Source organism: Balaenoptera borealis (assembly GCF_965194805.1).
Source record: "Balaenoptera borealis genome assembly, chromosome: 16".
NCBI classification, from domain to species: domain Eukaryota; kingdom Metazoa; phylum Chordata; class Mammalia; order Artiodactyla; family Balaenopteridae; genus Balaenoptera; species Balaenoptera borealis.
In genome coordinates, this window is record NC_138872.1 from 84,125,810 (window position 1) to 84,143,645 (window position 17,836).

Sequence of the window (17,836 nt, forward strand, 5' to 3'; positions counted from 1 at the left end):
AAAATACTTAAAAATAATAAAAGTATACATTCTGAGGCTCTGCACTTTTCGTGGCAATATAGTTATTCCTGTAGGTTCGATAAAAATCTGTCCTCCTGGGGGCTTCCCTGGTGGCACAGTGGTTAAGAATCCACCTGCAAATAGGAGACACGGGTTCAATCCCTGGTCCGGGATGATCCCACATACCGTGGAGCAACTAAGCCCAAGAGCCTCAACTACTGAGCCCACGGGTCACAACTACTGAGCCCATGTGTCGCAACTACTGAAGCCCACATGCCTAGAGCCCATGCACCGCAACGAAGAGTAGCCCCACTTTCCACAACCACAGAAAGCCCACATGCAGCCAACGAAGACCCAACGCAGCCAAAAATAAATAAAATTTAAAAAAAAAATCTGTCCTCCCTTTAACCGGGATAAATTGGATGACACAATTAGGCAACCAAGGTCTTACCAAAGCGTCCTATTTGAGAATGAGTCTCAGTGACTCAGGCACAACAAGCCACTTTTAAGGAATCAAGGGCAACTTTACTTATGGATCCGGTGTCTACAAAGCCCTCCCAGGAAAGCCAGCCTGGAGGGGTCCTGGGATCCACAATTCCAGCCTCAGATCACTCGCCGGCTGGTGAGGAATCTCAGCAAATTTTGGAGCCTCCATAAGAGAAGAATTCACCCAGATTTTTATGTACTGCAGGTAAAAATATGGCGGAGAAAGCTTCTTGGGCTTAGTTCCCCACTCTCAGACTCCACATGAAAACTTCTGGACAGAAGTTGACCTGTGACTTCACCGGTTGTTCAAGAGCAAACTCAAGGTGGCCCATGCGGTCACTGATCCTGAGGCACCTGCACACCTACTGAGACCAGCCTTTTTTCTGTGACCAAGAATAATCTTTCTGTGACACTATGCTCCAAATGGGGAAGATGTAGGAAAAACTGTGAAAGGCTTTGAAATGGACCCAAAAAACAACATTACCAGGTGTGCTGTCTAGTGCATCCTCTGCGTTATCTAACTTAACAGGGCTCCACAACTTTCTCTTTGATGCTTCACAGCTCTAAGTTGTAGAAAACTTAAGAGGAAGGCAAGTGATTTCCTGTCCAAAGAAATGGAAATTAATATTGTCCAGAGGAATGCAACGGATTATTGCATATTGACCATGCAATTTGACCAGTTTTACATCTATTTGTATGTATATTGACCAGTTTTACATCTATTTGTAAATTCACTTTAGCATTCCTGATTATATGTATGTGTTTTGTCTTAATTCTGCTTTACACTGATTATAACATCTTACTAGTTCCCTCCTTAATTGATGACTTTTAAAAAGTGTCTGACACATGTTCCTTTAAAAAGAAGCATACCTCGAGAGAACATCGATAAATGTTTCAACTTAAAAAATACATACGTTGCATTCAGTAATTTTTCTAAGAGGCTAGCCTAAGGAACAGCAACCTAACTAAAATGTAGTAACTCTTTTTGGAAGGAGGAGGGATGGAAATGTGGGTTCAGGTTTAAGACAGCTGCGTCTGACTCTTCTTCCACAGTAAGACAAAGACTAACTCAAAAAATGAAAAGTTAAGAAGCAACACTACGAGCGTGCAATTTACAGACAGAGAAGTAAACACTAAGAGAACCAGCTGTAGCTGCAAGCGGTCGGCTGGATGGAGAAATGGGAGACAGGAAACTGCTGTTTCCCTTAACTAATCTCGTGGCACCAGGAGACTCATTAAGCTTTATGACTGTGTAAGTTTTTTAAAATTTAAAGAGAGTACACTGGGAAGAAAACACAGCAGGTAAGTATTATTGGAGGCTGAGGGAGAAAGCAAAGAGGGCTAAGCCATGGGGCTGCGGAGCCACCGAGGAGCAGGGGCCGACAGTGAGAGGCCCGGGCCACCGTCCTAAGGAGCTGGGCTTCATCCAGCAGGTGATGGAGGGCCACTGAGGAATTTTCAGCCAGGAAACGCTGGCTAGATTTGCTTTCTAGATTAATTTCTCCGGCTGCAGTGTGGTGGCTAGACTGGAAAGGAATCACCTTAAACAGACCAATTAGGAGGCTATTCTAATACTGCAGGGGAAAAAAGGAAGTAAGCCTGTGAGAGTAAAGAGGAGAGAGAAACTGAAGAATCTTTTTTAAGTTGGTGACTGACTAGGTGTAGAAGAAGGTGAGATGCCCCGCAGGTTTCTTGACTTTCAGTTCTGGGTAGTGAAGGTGTTACTAACCGCAAAGGGGCAGGAGAGCAGGTCTGGAAGGCAGGGAAGGTGCTCAGACCGGGCAGCAGAGTTGGGCTGCGGGGCTCTGGCGAGCAGGTGGGTCAGTAAATCCTTCACCTCAAGAGAGACGTCAGAGCTGCGGACCTGGACTCAGAAGTCGCCAGCTCTGGGGAGGCAGATAAAATGACGGCCTGGTATAACAGGTCAAGAGAGAAGACAGAGGTACAGAAGGCAGGGGTCTCCAGGATCTAAAGACCAGACGGGCGAGGGGCCCACCAAAGCCACTAAGGAGGGAGACTCAAAGCGCCTCGGGAAAACCCAGGGTCGCGGACACCAATTGCACTGAGTGCTTCAAAAAGAGGGTGGTTGCATACGTTTCCTGCACAAACGACTAAGTTAGCGTCAGGTAAACTCTGAAGAACTCTTCACTCACTCCACTAGGCCAGCGGCTGTTAAAGTGGGGTGCCCCCAACTCAAGGAGCATGGGAGAAAGTATCAGAACATCCTTGCCTAGTTCATTTTTACCTTGTTCCCCTTGTAACTTTTTCTATGTTTTATAATATATACCATATTTTGGTAGAGCAAAATACATAGTTTATAAAAATAGTATATATATACTTATTTATACCGTGGAGATATACATATCTCCACAGGGCATGCTCAAAACTTTTTATCTGTACAAGTGTGACCATTATTCCATATAACAACTGATACAAATATATTTGAGCAGTATGAAGCCATATGCAAACATAAGGTGCAATTCTTTTTTTTAAATTGAGATATAACTGACATAAAATGTATTAATTTCAGGTATACAACACAGTAAGTCAATATTTGTATATACTGCAAAATGATCACCACAACAAGTCAACATCCATCACCACACATAGTTACACTTGTACTTTTAAGAGGTACAATTCCGGCTACGAATCAAAACAAACACTTTCAAAGTTCACCAAGTCAAACCTAATTAACTTCTCTTGACAGTTCTCTCAAATTAACTCTCCAAAGCATGTTATTTTAAACCTTACATCTATTTTACTGATCTGAAATGTACTAAGAATGAACATTTTCCTGAAATGGAAGCATTCCTAAATATATTTTTAATACATATTAGAATAGGTTTAAAAAAAAATTCTTAAGAAAAACAGGTCACTTAATGTGGGCCAACTCTCAGGAAAATTAGTTTCTAACTACTTTTATTATGTCCTTGTATGAGGACTTAGTACCATTCAGAAAGATGAAGTGTTGCCAGAATTGTGTTAAAATATTTTGAATAAGGTACTATTAATGTAATCATACATTCAATAATGATAATCACGTATTTAATAATGATAGAATAAACTGCTTACTGAAGATCTCCTAACTCTTTAGTAAATGCAGTAATAAACTATGTATTCAATTATCTTAACAAAAATACTTCAGTAGGTCAGTAAAACATTTTGGCTCTGAGCCCTCAACCAGCCACCTCTTTTGATATTAGATAGTTACATACATTACTTATATTTTGAGAGCCAGAAATAATTTTCAAGTAATTTCCAAACATGCAGTCATCTGTGAAATATTTTTTGTGGTTTATTCTCACTATACTTTTGAATACATACATATTGGCACACTACATCATACAAAATAAAATACTCACAATTATATAACTAACCATCCTCGGCCCCAGCTCTCTCATCATTTCCCACCCCTCAAGGCCCATGTTAAGTCTACAAAATAATAAGCAGCATAAATTATGGCAAACCATATCCACAAAATGAACATATCCACAAAAACTGACACACCCCCTCCCTGCCCCAGAATGAGGGAAGTCTATTCCGAAATTCAAGACAGTACGATTCAGGAAAAACAAAGTGCGGGACTGAGAGTAAATCCTGAACTTAACCTCTGTACCTCCCCGACAGGTGCCTCCCCCTGCCCCGCAAAGAATGACACAGGTCGAAAATGGAACCACAGAGGCCAGAGGGGGTGAGGTGTGCAGGGAGACGAGGTTCTCTGGTGTGTCCACGATCCTCGGGGCGGACAGGAGCAGTCTCTCCCACCAGAGTCCCCACCTGTGGAGGCAGCTGACCTGCTGCGTGACAATAGGCCTGACCCAGTTAGGCAGCTGTGCCCTCTTGGATGGCCGACACCTTACCTTCCCTAACCTGAGCTATTAATGGCCTCAGGGACGTGATGGGCTGGATACCATTGCCCTGGAAACTAAAAATATCCCAGCCTCTGTGCTCCCGAAAGCCAGCTGGCAAGGCTATTCCCAAAGCGGGCCGGCGTGGGGCTGGGGGCGCGGACACAGCTAATCGAGCAGGGGCTGCCCGGCCAGGTTAGACAACAATGGGCTTAAAGGGGGTCCTGCCTGGTGACAGCTCACAAACGCGCTCCAAGGCCACCTGGCTTCACGGCCTTTTTTTTAAATTGAAGTATAGTTGATTTACAATATTATATTAATTTCAGGTGTACAGCATAGTGATTCAGTATTTTTACAGATGATACTCCATTAAAAGTTATTACAAGATGATGGTTATACAATATATCCTTGTTGCTTATCTTCTGATACATCATTTGTATTTGTTAATCCCATACCCCTAATTTGCACCCCCCCCTTGGTAACCACCAGTTTGTTTTCTGTATCTGTGAGTCTGTCTCTGCTTTGCATGTACGTTCACTTGTGTTATGTTTAGGTCCCACATATGAGTGATACCACACACTCACAGCTCTCAGAGGTGAGCGTTAGCAGACCTGACCATCGCCGAGCTCAGCACTGGAACATCAGCCTCAGGAGGCAGCTGATACACACAAGCTGAGCAACAAACTGCTCAAGTTGCTACACAGTTTAGAGGATGAGAAATAGGAAGGGCTGGGTCATCTCTGCGTTACACTGAATCATAAGCACAGGAAGCAGACCACAGGGACCGACTTCCTGCTGCAAACCACTGAGCGCGTCCAAATCACACCTGTGCTCTAAGCTGGCTGTGCGGCTCCTGCGGGCCAGTACCCTGTCCCCTGCTTCGGTCACCCAGAGGCTCAAAGGTGCGCTCACACGTCCGAGGGCCGAGAGGCGAGAAGGATGGCTGAGCTAGGCTGTGTCCTCTTTCCTCAGGATGTGTGAGGACTCTTCATGTGAAAGCACCCAGCCTGTTCTCTGACCAGCAGCCTGTGGCATCCAAGAAACAGCTGCTATTAGTACCATTATCAGCAAGAGCATTAGAGGGAACCAGTGACAAAACGCTGCTGAGGGGGTCTGTAAAGCAGAGGACAGAGAAGTGACCACTGGATGGCAACACGGAAGTGGCCTAAGCATGGACCAGCACATTGCAGTGGGGGACAAAGGCCGAGGCCGAGGCCCAGGCTGGAGTGGCCACAGGGGACGGGGAGCAACCAGAGGGACCCCGCATGGCCAGAGAGAACACACAGTGCAGCACCTCCGTGGAGGGCAAGTTGGCAATGACTTTAAAAATTATTTACGAATGAGTATAACCTTTCCTTTGGGATTCTACAGCTATGATTTTTTGCTACAGATTCAATCAGCGAGCGTTCACGGAGCCCCTAAGCCAGGTGTTGTTCTAGGCGCTGGTATCAGGACAGTGCACCAAGCAGACAAAAAGGGCTCTGTCTTCTCGAAACTTGCTTTCTCGTGAATGTACGTACAAGGACAAGAATGTCACACACACGAGGTTTCTCTCGGCAGTGCTGTTCAGAGAACGGTCAGTTCGGATCAACGTCACACACCATATACCAGGATAAACTCCAACACTCTACATTTAAAAGTAAAACATGATATAATAGTACCAGAATAAATAACAGGTGAATTCCTTATATCTTTAGCATTGGAAAGGCCTTTCTAACTATGACAAAACCCAAAAGTCAGAAAAGATTGTTAAATTTGATTACATAAACTTCAGTGTGGCAAAACACACTATAAGCAAAGTCAAAAATATACTAACTGGAAAAAAATTTCAACTCTTATCACAGACAACTGATAAGGTGTCTGATAAGTTGGTGGGTTTCTTGGTGGCTCCAAGAAACCCACCAACAACCCACCAGAAAAATGGGTAAAGAACATGTATAGTTCACACACAAAGAGATGCTAATGAGCTTTTCTCTCACACCACCTCTGCCTTTAAGGCTGGCAAGCCTGTTGGCTCAAACACCGAGATACACCCACAGTGCAGCCTCCTCCCATCACCTCCCCTGCTGCGCCCTGAGAAACCACCAGCATCCTCTCCGGTTCATCTAAGGGTCTCCCTGCTTCCACCCTCCACTCCTACCGTGAAGTAAGAGTGATCTCTTTGAAATGGCTGAATGCAGAGTTACTATATGACTCAGCAATTCCACCCCTAGGTACATAAACAAGAGAAATGAAAACACATGCCCACACAACACCTATACAAGCACACCTCGCTTTATTACATTTTGCAGTGTTTTTTACAAACTGAAGGTTTATGGCAACCCTGCACTGAGCAAGTCTATTGGCGCCATTTTTCCAACAGCATTTGCTCACTTCGTATCTGCACATTTTGGTAATTGCGGCAATACTTCAAACTTTTTCATTGCTATTATATTTGTAATGGTTGTCTGTGATCAGTGACCTCTGATGTTACTACGGCAAAAATGATGACGACTCACTGGAGGCTCAGATGATGGTTAGCACTTTTTGGCAATCAAGTATTTTTTAATTAAGGTATGTCCATTTCTTAGACATAATGCTATTGCACATTTAATAGACTACCGTATAGTGTAAACATAACTTTTATATGCACTGGGAAACCAAAAAGTTCACGTGACTCGCTTTAGCACGATAACCGCTTTATTGCAGTGGTCTGGAACCGAACCCACAATACCTAAGGTGTGCCTGTAGAATGTGCATGTACTCATAACGGCCAAAAAGTGAAAAACATCCAAAAGTTGAAAAAACAACTGACGGACATAAAAGACAAGACTAAGGAAGTTACAGATTGGATGAGACTAAGGCATGGCAACCAAATGCACTGTGGGGTCCAGGGACAGAAAAATTCACTGGTGGAAAAAACTGGTGAAATCCAAATAGCGTTACACCAACATTAACTTCTTAGTTCTGATGCCTGTACTCTGGCCAAGTAAGATGTCAACATTCGAGGAAGCTGGGGGAAGGGTCTATGGGAACTCTCTGCACTGATCTGCAACCTCTGTAAGTCAAATTACTTCAAAGTAAAAACTAAGCAACAAACCAAAAAAGTGATCTGTTCTGTCTGAGATTTATTTAAAATACTCTGGTGTGGGGTGATTAGATGGACACAGTGCAGGACTGGGGAGAAGAGATAAAACAGGATTAGCAAAGAGTTGATCCTTACTGAAAAGAAGTGATGGATACATGGGGTTCATTATACTACAGGTGGCCCTCCATATCTGCAAGTTCCGCATCTGAGGATTCAACCAAGAGGAAATAGAAAAAAACAGAATTTTTTTTTTGGGGGGGGGGGAATTTCCAGAAAGTTCCAAAAAGTAAAACTTGAATTTGCTGTGTGCTAACAACTATTTACATAGCACTTACGTTGTGTTTACAACTACTTACATAGCATTTACATTGTATTAGGTATTAAAAGTAATCTAGAGATGATTTAAAGTATAAGGGAGGATATACACAGGTTACATGCAAATACTACACGGTTTTATACAAGGGATGTGAGCATCCGTGGATTTTGGTATCCCCAGGGGTCCTGAAACCAACCCCTTGCAGGTACCAAGGGACATCTGTCCTCCACTTCTGTGTATATTTGAATATTCCCATAATAAAGGTTTTTTAAAAATATGATCTTTAGAGAATTCCCTGGCGGTCCAGTGGTTAGGCCTCGGTGCTTTCACTGCTGGGGCTTGGGTTCAATCCCTGGTTGGCAAACTAAGATTCCACAAGCCATGCTGTGCAGGGAAAAAAAAAAAAAAAGATCCTTAAAAGAAAAAATAAACCTTTTTTTTAAAAAAGAAGAAAAAAATGATCCTTTATGAAAGCAAATCAGATTAGGTCACATCTCAGTGAAATGTTTCCCATTTCACTCAGAGTAAGCTAAAATCCTTAAAAATGTACAAGCCACTGGACCCTGGCCACACCCCCAAGTTTGTTACTGTGATCATACAACAACAAAATTAAGAATAGGCTCTTAGAAACTTCTATGGCAACTTAACACTGCCACAACAACCAACAGCATAATCACTTTTCTAGTACTTTTTTAAAAACTGCAGTAAAATATACATAAAATCTACCATCCATCACCACCACACATCTCCAGAACTTTTTCATCATTCCAAACTAGAACTGTTTCCATTAAACAATTCCCATTCCCCCTCCTCCAGCCCCTGGCAACCACCTTCTACATTCTGTCTCTATGAATAGTGTCCCTAAGGTTCATCAAGCTGTAGCAGGTATCAGAACTTTATTCCTGGGACTTCCCTGGTGGTCCAGTGGTTAAGACTCCTCGCTTCCACTGCAGGGGGCACAGGTTCGACCACTGGTCAGGGAACTAAGATCCTGCAAGCCGCACGGCACAGCCAAAAAAGAACTTTATTCCTTTTCAAAGATGTATAATTTTGCATTGAAAGTATAAAACATTCTGTTTATCCACTCATCTGTTGATGGACACTTGGATTGTATCTACTTTTTATTTTATTTTTTGTTTATTTATTTTTGGCTGCGTTGGGTCTTCGCTGCTGCACATGGGCACCTCTCTAGTTGTGGCGAGCGGGGGCTACTCTTCACCGCGGTGCGCGGGCCTCTCACCACCATGGCTTCTCCTGTTGTGGAGCATGGGCTCTAGGCATGCGGGCTTCAGCACCCGTGGCTCGCGGGCTCTAGAGTACAGGCTCAGTAGTTGTGGCGCACGGACTTAGTTGCTCTGCGGCATGCGGGATCTTCCCGGACCAGGGCTCGAACCCGTGTCCCCTGCACTGGCAGGCGGATTCTCAACCTCTGCGCCACCAGGGAAGCCCCTGTATCTACTTTTTGACTGTTGTCCATAGTGCTGCTATGAACACTGGAGCACAAGTGCCTGAGCCCGTTTTCAAATCTTTGGGGTATACACCTACCAGTGAACTTGCTGAATCATACAATGATTCTATGTTTAACTTTCTGAGGACTTGCCAAACTGTTTTCCATAGCAACTGCACCATTTTACATTCCCACCAACAGTGCACAAGGGTTTTAATCTCCACATCCTCACAGTTCTTTCCCTCCCCCTCACCCCATAATAGCCAACCTAACGGGTGTGAAGTAGCATCTCGTTGTGGCTTTGATTTGCAGTTCCCTAATTCTTCTCTCCTAGCACTGGGTTTTATTACTGCCCTGGCAGAGAGGCATCCTAGGGGCAGTGCCAGGCCAGGCGAGGGCTGGGCAGGGGGAGTGTTTCTCAGCCTGTGTGGCTGGGCTCAGATTTGGAACTGGAGCAGTTAGTGAGGGCTCTTGGAGACTAAGCCTGGCGTGAAGGTCCCTGGGTCTGGGTGGGGAGATTCTGTCAGTGAGAAACGAGTGGTCACTCACCCTTCAGGTCCATGAGTGTCCCTGGAGCTGGATGGGGAGAGATGGGAGGAGCCGAGTCTCAGGGAGGGAAGTTGACCCGGGTGGGTCTGTGAGAGCCCAGAGGCAGGGGGACACTGTGTCCACATCCTGCAGGGCTGGTATGGGGAGAGGAGCCTGGCCACCAGGGCCCCTCCTCTGGACATCCCATGGGGCCACAAGGCTGAAGTGGGCAAGCTGGGGCTCAGAGGTCATCATAATGATGGGTCAGAGCCTCACCATAGTTGGTGGACTGGCTGTCCACAAACATGTTCCAATTGCCCATCTTTTCCTGGGTTTACTTGCCATTGATATATCTTCTTTGGAGAAATGTCTATTCAAGTCCTTTGCCAATTTTTGGATTGGGTTTTTCGCTGTTGTTGAGTTGTAAGAGTTCTTTACATATTTTGGACATTAATCCTTATCAGATATATGGTTTGCAAATACAGGTGACGCTTGAACAACTTGGGGGCTAGGGACATTGACCCTCCGCACAGTCGAAAATCTGAGTACAACTTTACAGCAACCCTTCCTATACGTGGTTCCTCCGTCTTTGCAGTTCCACATCTGAAGATTCAACCAACCTCAGATCACGTAGTGTTAGTATATACTACTGAAAAAATTCTGCGTATTAGTGGACCTGCATGGTTCAAACCTGTGTTCTTCAAGGGTCAACTATACTTTCTCCCATTCTGTGAGTTGCCTCTTTCTCTTGATAGTATCCTTTGATACACCAATGTCTAATATTCACAAAGTGCAGTTTATCTTTTTCTTTTGTTGCCTGTGCTTTTGGCAAGAAATCATTGCCAAATTCAGTATCATGAAGATTTTCCCCTACATTCTAAGAGTTTTATAGTTTTAGTTCTTATGTTTAAAAGCAATTCATTTCTATTGGATCTTACAAACCTATCAGGAGGTGCTATGGTCTGAATGTTTGTAACCCCCCAAAATTCATATGGTGAACCCCTAACCTCCAAAGATGATGGTATTAGGAGGTGAGTGAGATTAATTTTTTTTAAATTTATTTTTGGCTGCGTTGGCTCTTTGTCACTGCACGCGAGCTTTCTCTAGTTGCGGCGAGTGGGGGCTACTCTTCGTTGCAGTGTGTGGGCTTCTCATTGCGGTGGCTTCTCTTGTTGCAGAGCACGGGCTCTAGGCACGCAGGCTTCAGTAGTTGTGGCACACGGGCTCAGTAGTTGTGGCACACGGGCTTAGTTGCTCCACGGCCATGTGGGATCTTCCCGGACCAGGGCTCAAACCCGTGTCCCCTGCATTGGCAGGCGGATTCTTAATCACTGTGCCACCAGGGAAGCCCCAATTAATGTTCTTATAAAGAGATGCCACAGAGATCCCTAGCCTCTTCTACCATGTGAGGACACAGCAAGAAGGCACTGGCTACGAACCAGGAGGGCCCTCAAGAGAGCTTCACCATACTGGTGCCTTGATCTTGGACTTCTCGGCCTCCAGAACTGCGAGAAATTAATGTTTGTTGTTTACAAGCCATCCAGTCTGTGGAGGTGAAGAAACACTGGCCCTTCTGCACAGATCATGTGAGGAGGAATGCCCAGGCTCTCTCCTGAGTTAGGGTTGCCTCCTGGTCCTGGAATGCTTCTCCCTGCTCTAGGTATTGACAAGTGTATTTATGAAAAATTTTTTAAATGTGGTACTACTTAGATGGGTTTTAAACTTGCTTTTCTTCACTGTATATTTATTTGGTGGATACCTTTTAGCATTAGTACATATAGACCTAATTCATATACTTTAACATCTGCTTGAACCATTATGTGAGAATTTATTTCTAAGACTTTTTAAAAACTTGAGTCAAGGATACAGGTGTTCATTGTACCATTCTTTCGAATTTTATGCAGGTTAAAAAATTTTCAAAATCTACTTTAACCTATCTTTATAGGTGGAACTTTTTTCAGAAGTTTATGAAAAACCATGATTATGAATTCCCTTGAAAGATAGGAAAGATTCCATGGTATTTTTATGTGTCCTACGTTTGGAATTTTCCATCTCAAAGTATATAGCTGTTCAATATCCCAGAAGCCAGAACAAACTCCTACGTTTAACTGAGCTCATGCTTTTGACTTTGCCTCTTAAGCTTTTATGATGTTCCGTAATAGTCTATAATTTCCTCCAACTTTCTTCCAGGAGCTTGATGTAGATCAAGCAACAAAATAAAACTCATTTCAAGCTGCAGTCGACCCTTGGAACAGGGCCTTGGAATCTTTACTACTTTTTGAAACTGTCTGGCCATAAGATGATTTCTATCAGTCAAGGCCAACGTCCTGGCAGTCCAAGGCACACGAGCCTCTCAGTCTCAGCCTCCGGCCACCTCCCGCTGCCCTGGGACACGCAGAGCTCTCGCACGGGCTGCAAGGCTTCTCTGCATGAAACCAAACACTCTGCTAAGCCAGGCATCTCCGTGGCTAAAGCCCTCATCCCCTTCAAGTTCTGCTCACCACTGAGGCCCACTCTGAATGCTCTATTTAGAACAGCACCCAGCTTCCCCAGCCCTGCGTGCATTCCTCAACTCTTTTTACCTGGTTGGAAGGAATGAACATAGATTTTCAAGTGATAGGTGAACACTGAAACCTATGGAGCTATGGATCTAGAAAGTCCTTCGGAGAGAGGAGACTGAAGAAGAGCAGTTAGAAACAAAACAGGGAGACGGGCCGCAGAGGACGGGCCAAGAGAGGTTCTCGGCCTGGCCGGCCCGGCGTCGGGCCGTGGGGCTGACTGCTCAGAAGCCAAGGCCACAGCTTGGTGTGACGACCGTCCCTCTCCTTCATAACGTCACCTTCTCCAGCTGGTCTCTTTCAGGCCTCTTCTTTTAATGGTTACGCGAATCTAGGTGACCTGGGGCTAAGATACTTGATTCTTTCCACAGGCAAGTAACTGAAACGTTGTAGGCATAACTTGTTCAATTATAGCAGGTTCTCAGTGCACTTTTTTTCATCTTCCTTTTACTACATTTAGTATTGGGTACGGATTCTCATTTTTTTCACTGCCTTGTATTTCAGATTATATATAAATAAGTAGGAAGCTAATGACTCTAGGAGATTAAGCCTTGCTTGCAAACAGTATTTTTAAATCATAGCCCTTCTCAGTTTACAAAGCCCCTTTGCATCTATTTTCTCATTTAATCACTCTCAAATTGAAGAAGAGGTATCAATCTCCTTAAAATGCCTGGCTACCCTACTGACAGATGGTTTGGGGGTCCTGAGTAAACATGTGGGACACAGAGTCCTTTATTCCTTATTACTCACAAAACAGCCTCCAGCACCCCTGCAAGGAAGAGGACGGACAGAGTGTCCTGAGTAAGCATGTGGCCGTGAGTTGGCCTGTCCCCTTACTCCTGTGCCTTATTTCCTGTTGCACTTCTCTTTACCAGAGGCCAGAATCATTAAACCTTCAAATCAGGTAAGTTAATGATCTTCCACCAGTGAACAGAAACTCTAAACCTGCAGGGGAGTTTAAAGCAGCAGATGGAAATATTACAGTAAAGAGACACCCCGACTCCCACCCTGCCCCCCTCAGCATGCGACAGGCTGCTGCTGCACTTGATCCAAGCCCAAGATCTCACCTAAAATCCTCACGTAGTTCTCAGACAGCCCTCCCCCAAGGTACCCGGCGACCACCTTGTCTGGGCCTCCCCACCTCCCACTCACCCCTGAACTGACCAACAAAGCCCACACTCTACAGCCAGAGCATCCAGATTCCCCAGTTCCCTAAAGCTGTGCTGTACCTGGACGATGACTTGACATCAGGCCCACCAAGTCATCCATTAGCCTGGTGTACCCAGCTCTCCCTACTGCCCACGCCACTCCTCACAGAGCCAACTTTCCGCCTCCAAAATGCACTTACCCTCAATCATCGCAGTGCAAACTCCTTGTTATGAAATCTGTATTTGAACAACCTTTCCAGAGATTACCCTGCCTTAACAAGCAACTGAGAGATTTGGAAACCCTAATCATCATAATAGAAATGGACTCCTCCACTCCTTATTGATATGAAACAAACAAGCCTTCAGCACTCTTGCAGTAAAGAGAGCAGCTGCAAGATCATACCTATTTGGTGACCCCAAAAGACCCCTCCGAAAGGAGAACCCGGGTGTGAGAATATATCCGCATTCAAAGAGCCAGGGAAGAGCACCGAGGTGGAAAGAACAGCAAGTGCAAGTGCCCAGGGGCCAGAAGGGGGTTGGTGCATGCAAAGAGTAGACAGGAAGGGCTTCCCTGGTGGCGCAGTGGTTGAGAATCTGCCTGCCAATGCAGGGGACACGGGTTCGAGCCCTGGTCTGGGAAGATCCCACATGCCACGGAGCAACTGGGCCCGTGAGCCACAATTACTGAGCCTGCGCGTCTGGAGCCTGTGCTCCGCAACAAGAGAGGCCGCGATGGTGAGAGGCCCGCGCACCGCGATGAAGAGTGGCTCCCGCTCGCCGCAACTAGAGAAAGCCCTCGCATAGAAACGAAGACTCAACACAGTCATAAATAAATAAATAAATAAATAAAAGAACGTGAATTTCTAAAAAAAAAAAAAAGAGTAGACAGGAAAATAAGGGAAACAATAGCAGGCAAGGAACAGACCAGGGGAGAGGTTAGAAAGGTGGACAGAAATCGGATCTGCAGGACAGAAACATGTGAACTGCATTCCACATGCAATGGGAAGCAGTTTTTGTTTTCCGTTTTTTTGTGAGGAATGACACGATCTGATTTATATTTTTAAAAGACTTCTCTAAGGGCCCTGTGGAGAATAGATGGAGGCACCTGCAATAGTCCGGGTGAGTGATTATAGTAGCTTGGACTAGGGGAGTGGTCATAAATAGCTAAGTGAGCATATGAGAAAGCTGATTTTTTTTTTTTAATGGTACAAAACTGGGTATTTTCAACATTACGTAGGTTTTCTCTTACAGTCATTCTTGTGATTTTTACAGACGACTGCAAATTATAAATGTAACACTAGAACAAGAGTTTCCAAAGTGGAGCTTCGGGTCAAATATTTTGTTTTGCCCACAGTTTATTTTTTCTTAAGTTGATATTTAAAAATCAGGATTTCCAATTTCTCTTGTAAATTGCTATATCTGACAAACAACAGTTGGCTCGTGACAACTGGCTAGAGCACAGGCTTTCTGATTTATCCCAGTCCCCACTCCCAGCACCCTTCTTCACACATTGATACCACCTGCTGCAAAGGTATCCGAGTTTTCTACTCCTTTCGTCGGGCACCACTTAAGGATGCCGCAAGTCCCTGCTCACATAAAAGTATCTCAGTTTGGACCCTAAAATAGAGAGACAGGTTCATCCCAACTCACCTGAACACAATTTTGATCAACAGTGGGTTTTAAGTTTTATGTGGCCTGCCAGCACAAGGGAGAGGCACCCAAAACCTGACAGTTCAAGCTTAGAGACAATTATTTTCTGATACAACTAAACCAAAGGGAAAAAGGAAAACACCTGCCCCGCCCATGTCAATACCGCGCAGTCCTACGGCTCAGGCTTCCTCAGTTTGCACACCAGGGAGTAACCCCAGTACTGCCAGACTGGAAGCTCTCGATGGCCAGGGACCCATCCCGCCATCACAGAGCCCGTGCCCGGCACACAGCAGACACTCCACCACGTGAAAACGGAATCCAAGACACGCTCAGCACTCGGCCATCTATGACACACTCGCAAAGGAATAATTCTCAATTTGATGACTTTCCACTAGAAAAAGGCATCTGGAATTTGAGGGATGTAGAAATGTCAATCATTTACAGCAAAGATGATCTCCAAGGTGCTGGGTGTGTGTGGTGTGTGTGTGTGTACTATTTCACACCTGAACTGTTTCGAGCCTCTGAACCTTTGCCTCTCTACCTCCTTCCACCTCGTTTTCTCTCATCACCCCCACTCCTTTCACCACCACCCACCCCCGCCAGGATAAATGAGATACCTCCAGCAGAACACTGGTTAACACTAATTCATCTCTCTTAAGTTTTAATTCTTTTCAAAGCTTCGTCAAGTTTGGGAACTAGAAAAGTCAACCATAAACGCACCCCCGACCCCCGCGCCCCAGAATTTGCAATTTTCTGGGCAAAATTTCCTCTTCAGGGCCAGGGCCTTTGGCGCCCGTGGCAGCATCCACCTGCCTGGCCGCGGACCCCACGACCCAGCCGCAGGCCCTTACCCGAGGCAGGCCGCTCCACGTCCCCACCCCGCCTCGTTTGCGGAACAGGGATAACAATAACCTCAGCGGGTTTTTCCCCCGTGGGGTTGCGGGAGAAATGCACGGCGTTTGGCATACATTCAGCATCCAGCTTGGCAGCTCCCGATGGCATCTTCATCGTCCTGGGCGAGGTGGGCCGGGCCGCGCTGGGCGGACCGGCGCTCGGGGAGGGTTGGGGGGCAGGGGCCGGGCGGGCGCGGCTCACCCACCTGCAGGCGGACGTTGAGCATCATGGAAGCCACGATGTAGAGGTAGGGGAAGTTGATGCGCAAGCGCCAGGCCAGGTCGAAAAAGATGAGCAGCGTGCGGGTCAGCCCCTTGCAGAAGACCCCATAGGAGCGGGCGGCGGCCGAGCGCGACAGCCGGACAGCCAGGCCCGACAGAGCCGCCGCCATATAGACCGGCGCCCGCCGCCCGCCCGCCGCGCACCGACCGGCCGCGGACCCGGCCCTCCCGGCGCTCCGAAGCCCGCCCGCCCGCCCTCTCGGCGCCGCGACGCCTCCGGGCCTCCGCCCCGGCCGCTGGCCCGCTCTGAAGGAGCGAAGGAGGCGGCGGTGAGGCAGGCGGGCGGGCGGGCCGCGGGGAAGGGAGTCCGCGGGGAGGGGAGTCAGCGCGTCACACTCGGGGAAGCTCCTCAGCGAGCCGGGGCCAGGTCCCAGCCCGGCCGCGCAACCTGACGTCACAATGCGCGCGCCGCGCCTGCGTGCCCCGGCCCCGCCCCGAGGCTCCGCCCAGGCCCCGCCCCCGCCTACCTTCCCCAGGTGAGAAGCGCATGCGTGGACTAGGTGGTGCGAAGAGGCCGGCTGATGCGCTGTGTTCGTCCGCCCCCTAGTGGAGGAGCTGAGGAGCTGAACAGTGGGTTTAGGGTGGCACAACGACGTGAATGTACTTGATGCTGCTGAACTTTAAAATTATTAGAATATAATTTGTGTTATGTGTCTTACCACAATTAAAAAAAGAAAAAAAGGAAAGCTTGGGGCCAACAGGCAGAACTTACTCCTCGTGTAGATTACAGTGTCAACTTACATATAGTTTAATCTTTTAATAATTATGATATTAATTATAAAGTCTCTGATGTAAAAAGTAAAAATATTGGAACTTTCAAAACTTCTAGTGTTCTGTGGTTTTAAGGGGATTTTTTTTACAGTGAGTTTTTACATTCCTGCTTAAGCATATAGATTTCTATTAAAATTTGTGGGCCGTGTTTGTGTTTCTCGTTTCAGACACAGTATTTCATGTCATTACTTAAGCCCACCCAAGAGAAAGTCTGGGAATTTAGTTCAGGTGGGAAAAAAGTTTCATTGGGTAAATGAAAAACAAGTCAAGTCTTTTAAGAAAGAGACAGTAGAAAGCAACAGTGTAAGATGGATTTAAATGTATTTAAATTTAAAAATCCTTTGGCCCCAAATGGATTTGTGATAATAATTGTTTTTAAAAATCATTTAAGGGACTTCCCTGGTGGCGCAGTGGTTAAGAATCCGCCTGCCAGTGCAGGGGACACGGGTTGGAGTCCTGGTCCGGGAAGATCCCACGTGCTGCAGAGTAAGCCAGTGCGCCACAACTACTGAGCCTAAGCTCTAGAGCCCACGAGCCACAACCACTGAGCCCACATGCCACAACTACTGAAGCCCGCGCGCCTAGAGCCTGTGCTCCGCAACAAGAGAGGCCACCGCAATAAGAAGCCCGCGAACTGCAACGAAGAGTAGCCCCCGCTCGCTGCAACTAGAGAAGAGTCCATGCGCAGCAACAAAGACCCAAGGCAGCCAAAAATAAAAATAAATAAATAAGTTTTTAAAAAATTATTTAAAAAAAATCATTTAAGGAGCTTCCCTCGTGGCACAGTGGTTGAGAATCCGCCTGCCAATGAAGAGGACACGGGTTCGAGCCCTGGTCCGGGA

The 17,836-nt window shown here is 46.2% G+C and overlaps 1 protein-coding gene across 6 annotated transcripts in view; it reads right to left on the reverse strand.

The window, feature by feature from the left end:
- LOC309613318 (small integral membrane protein 10-like protein 3) overlaps positions 1-16,584 on the reverse strand; it is a 30,761-nt gene extending 14,177 nt beyond the window's left edge. The window contains exons 1-2 of one of the 6 annotated variants that reach the window (XR_014235642.1): positions 16,148-16,547; positions 2,216-2,372 (exon numbers count right to left, since the gene is read on the reverse strand). Coding sequence is in view for 2 of the 6 variants with exons in the window: in XM_082360025.1 (XP_082216151.1) it covers positions 16,148-16,333 (186 nt within the window). In the remaining 4 variants the exon portion in view is untranslated. Of the gene's footprint in view, positions 1-970; positions 1,089-2,215; positions 2,373-16,147 lie in introns of those variants that run through there. The other 5 variants (XM_082360024.1, XM_082360025.1, XM_082360022.1 and 2 more) reach the window with 5 other exon arrangements.
- Between the last annotated feature and the right edge of the window lie 1,252 nt (positions 16,585-17,836).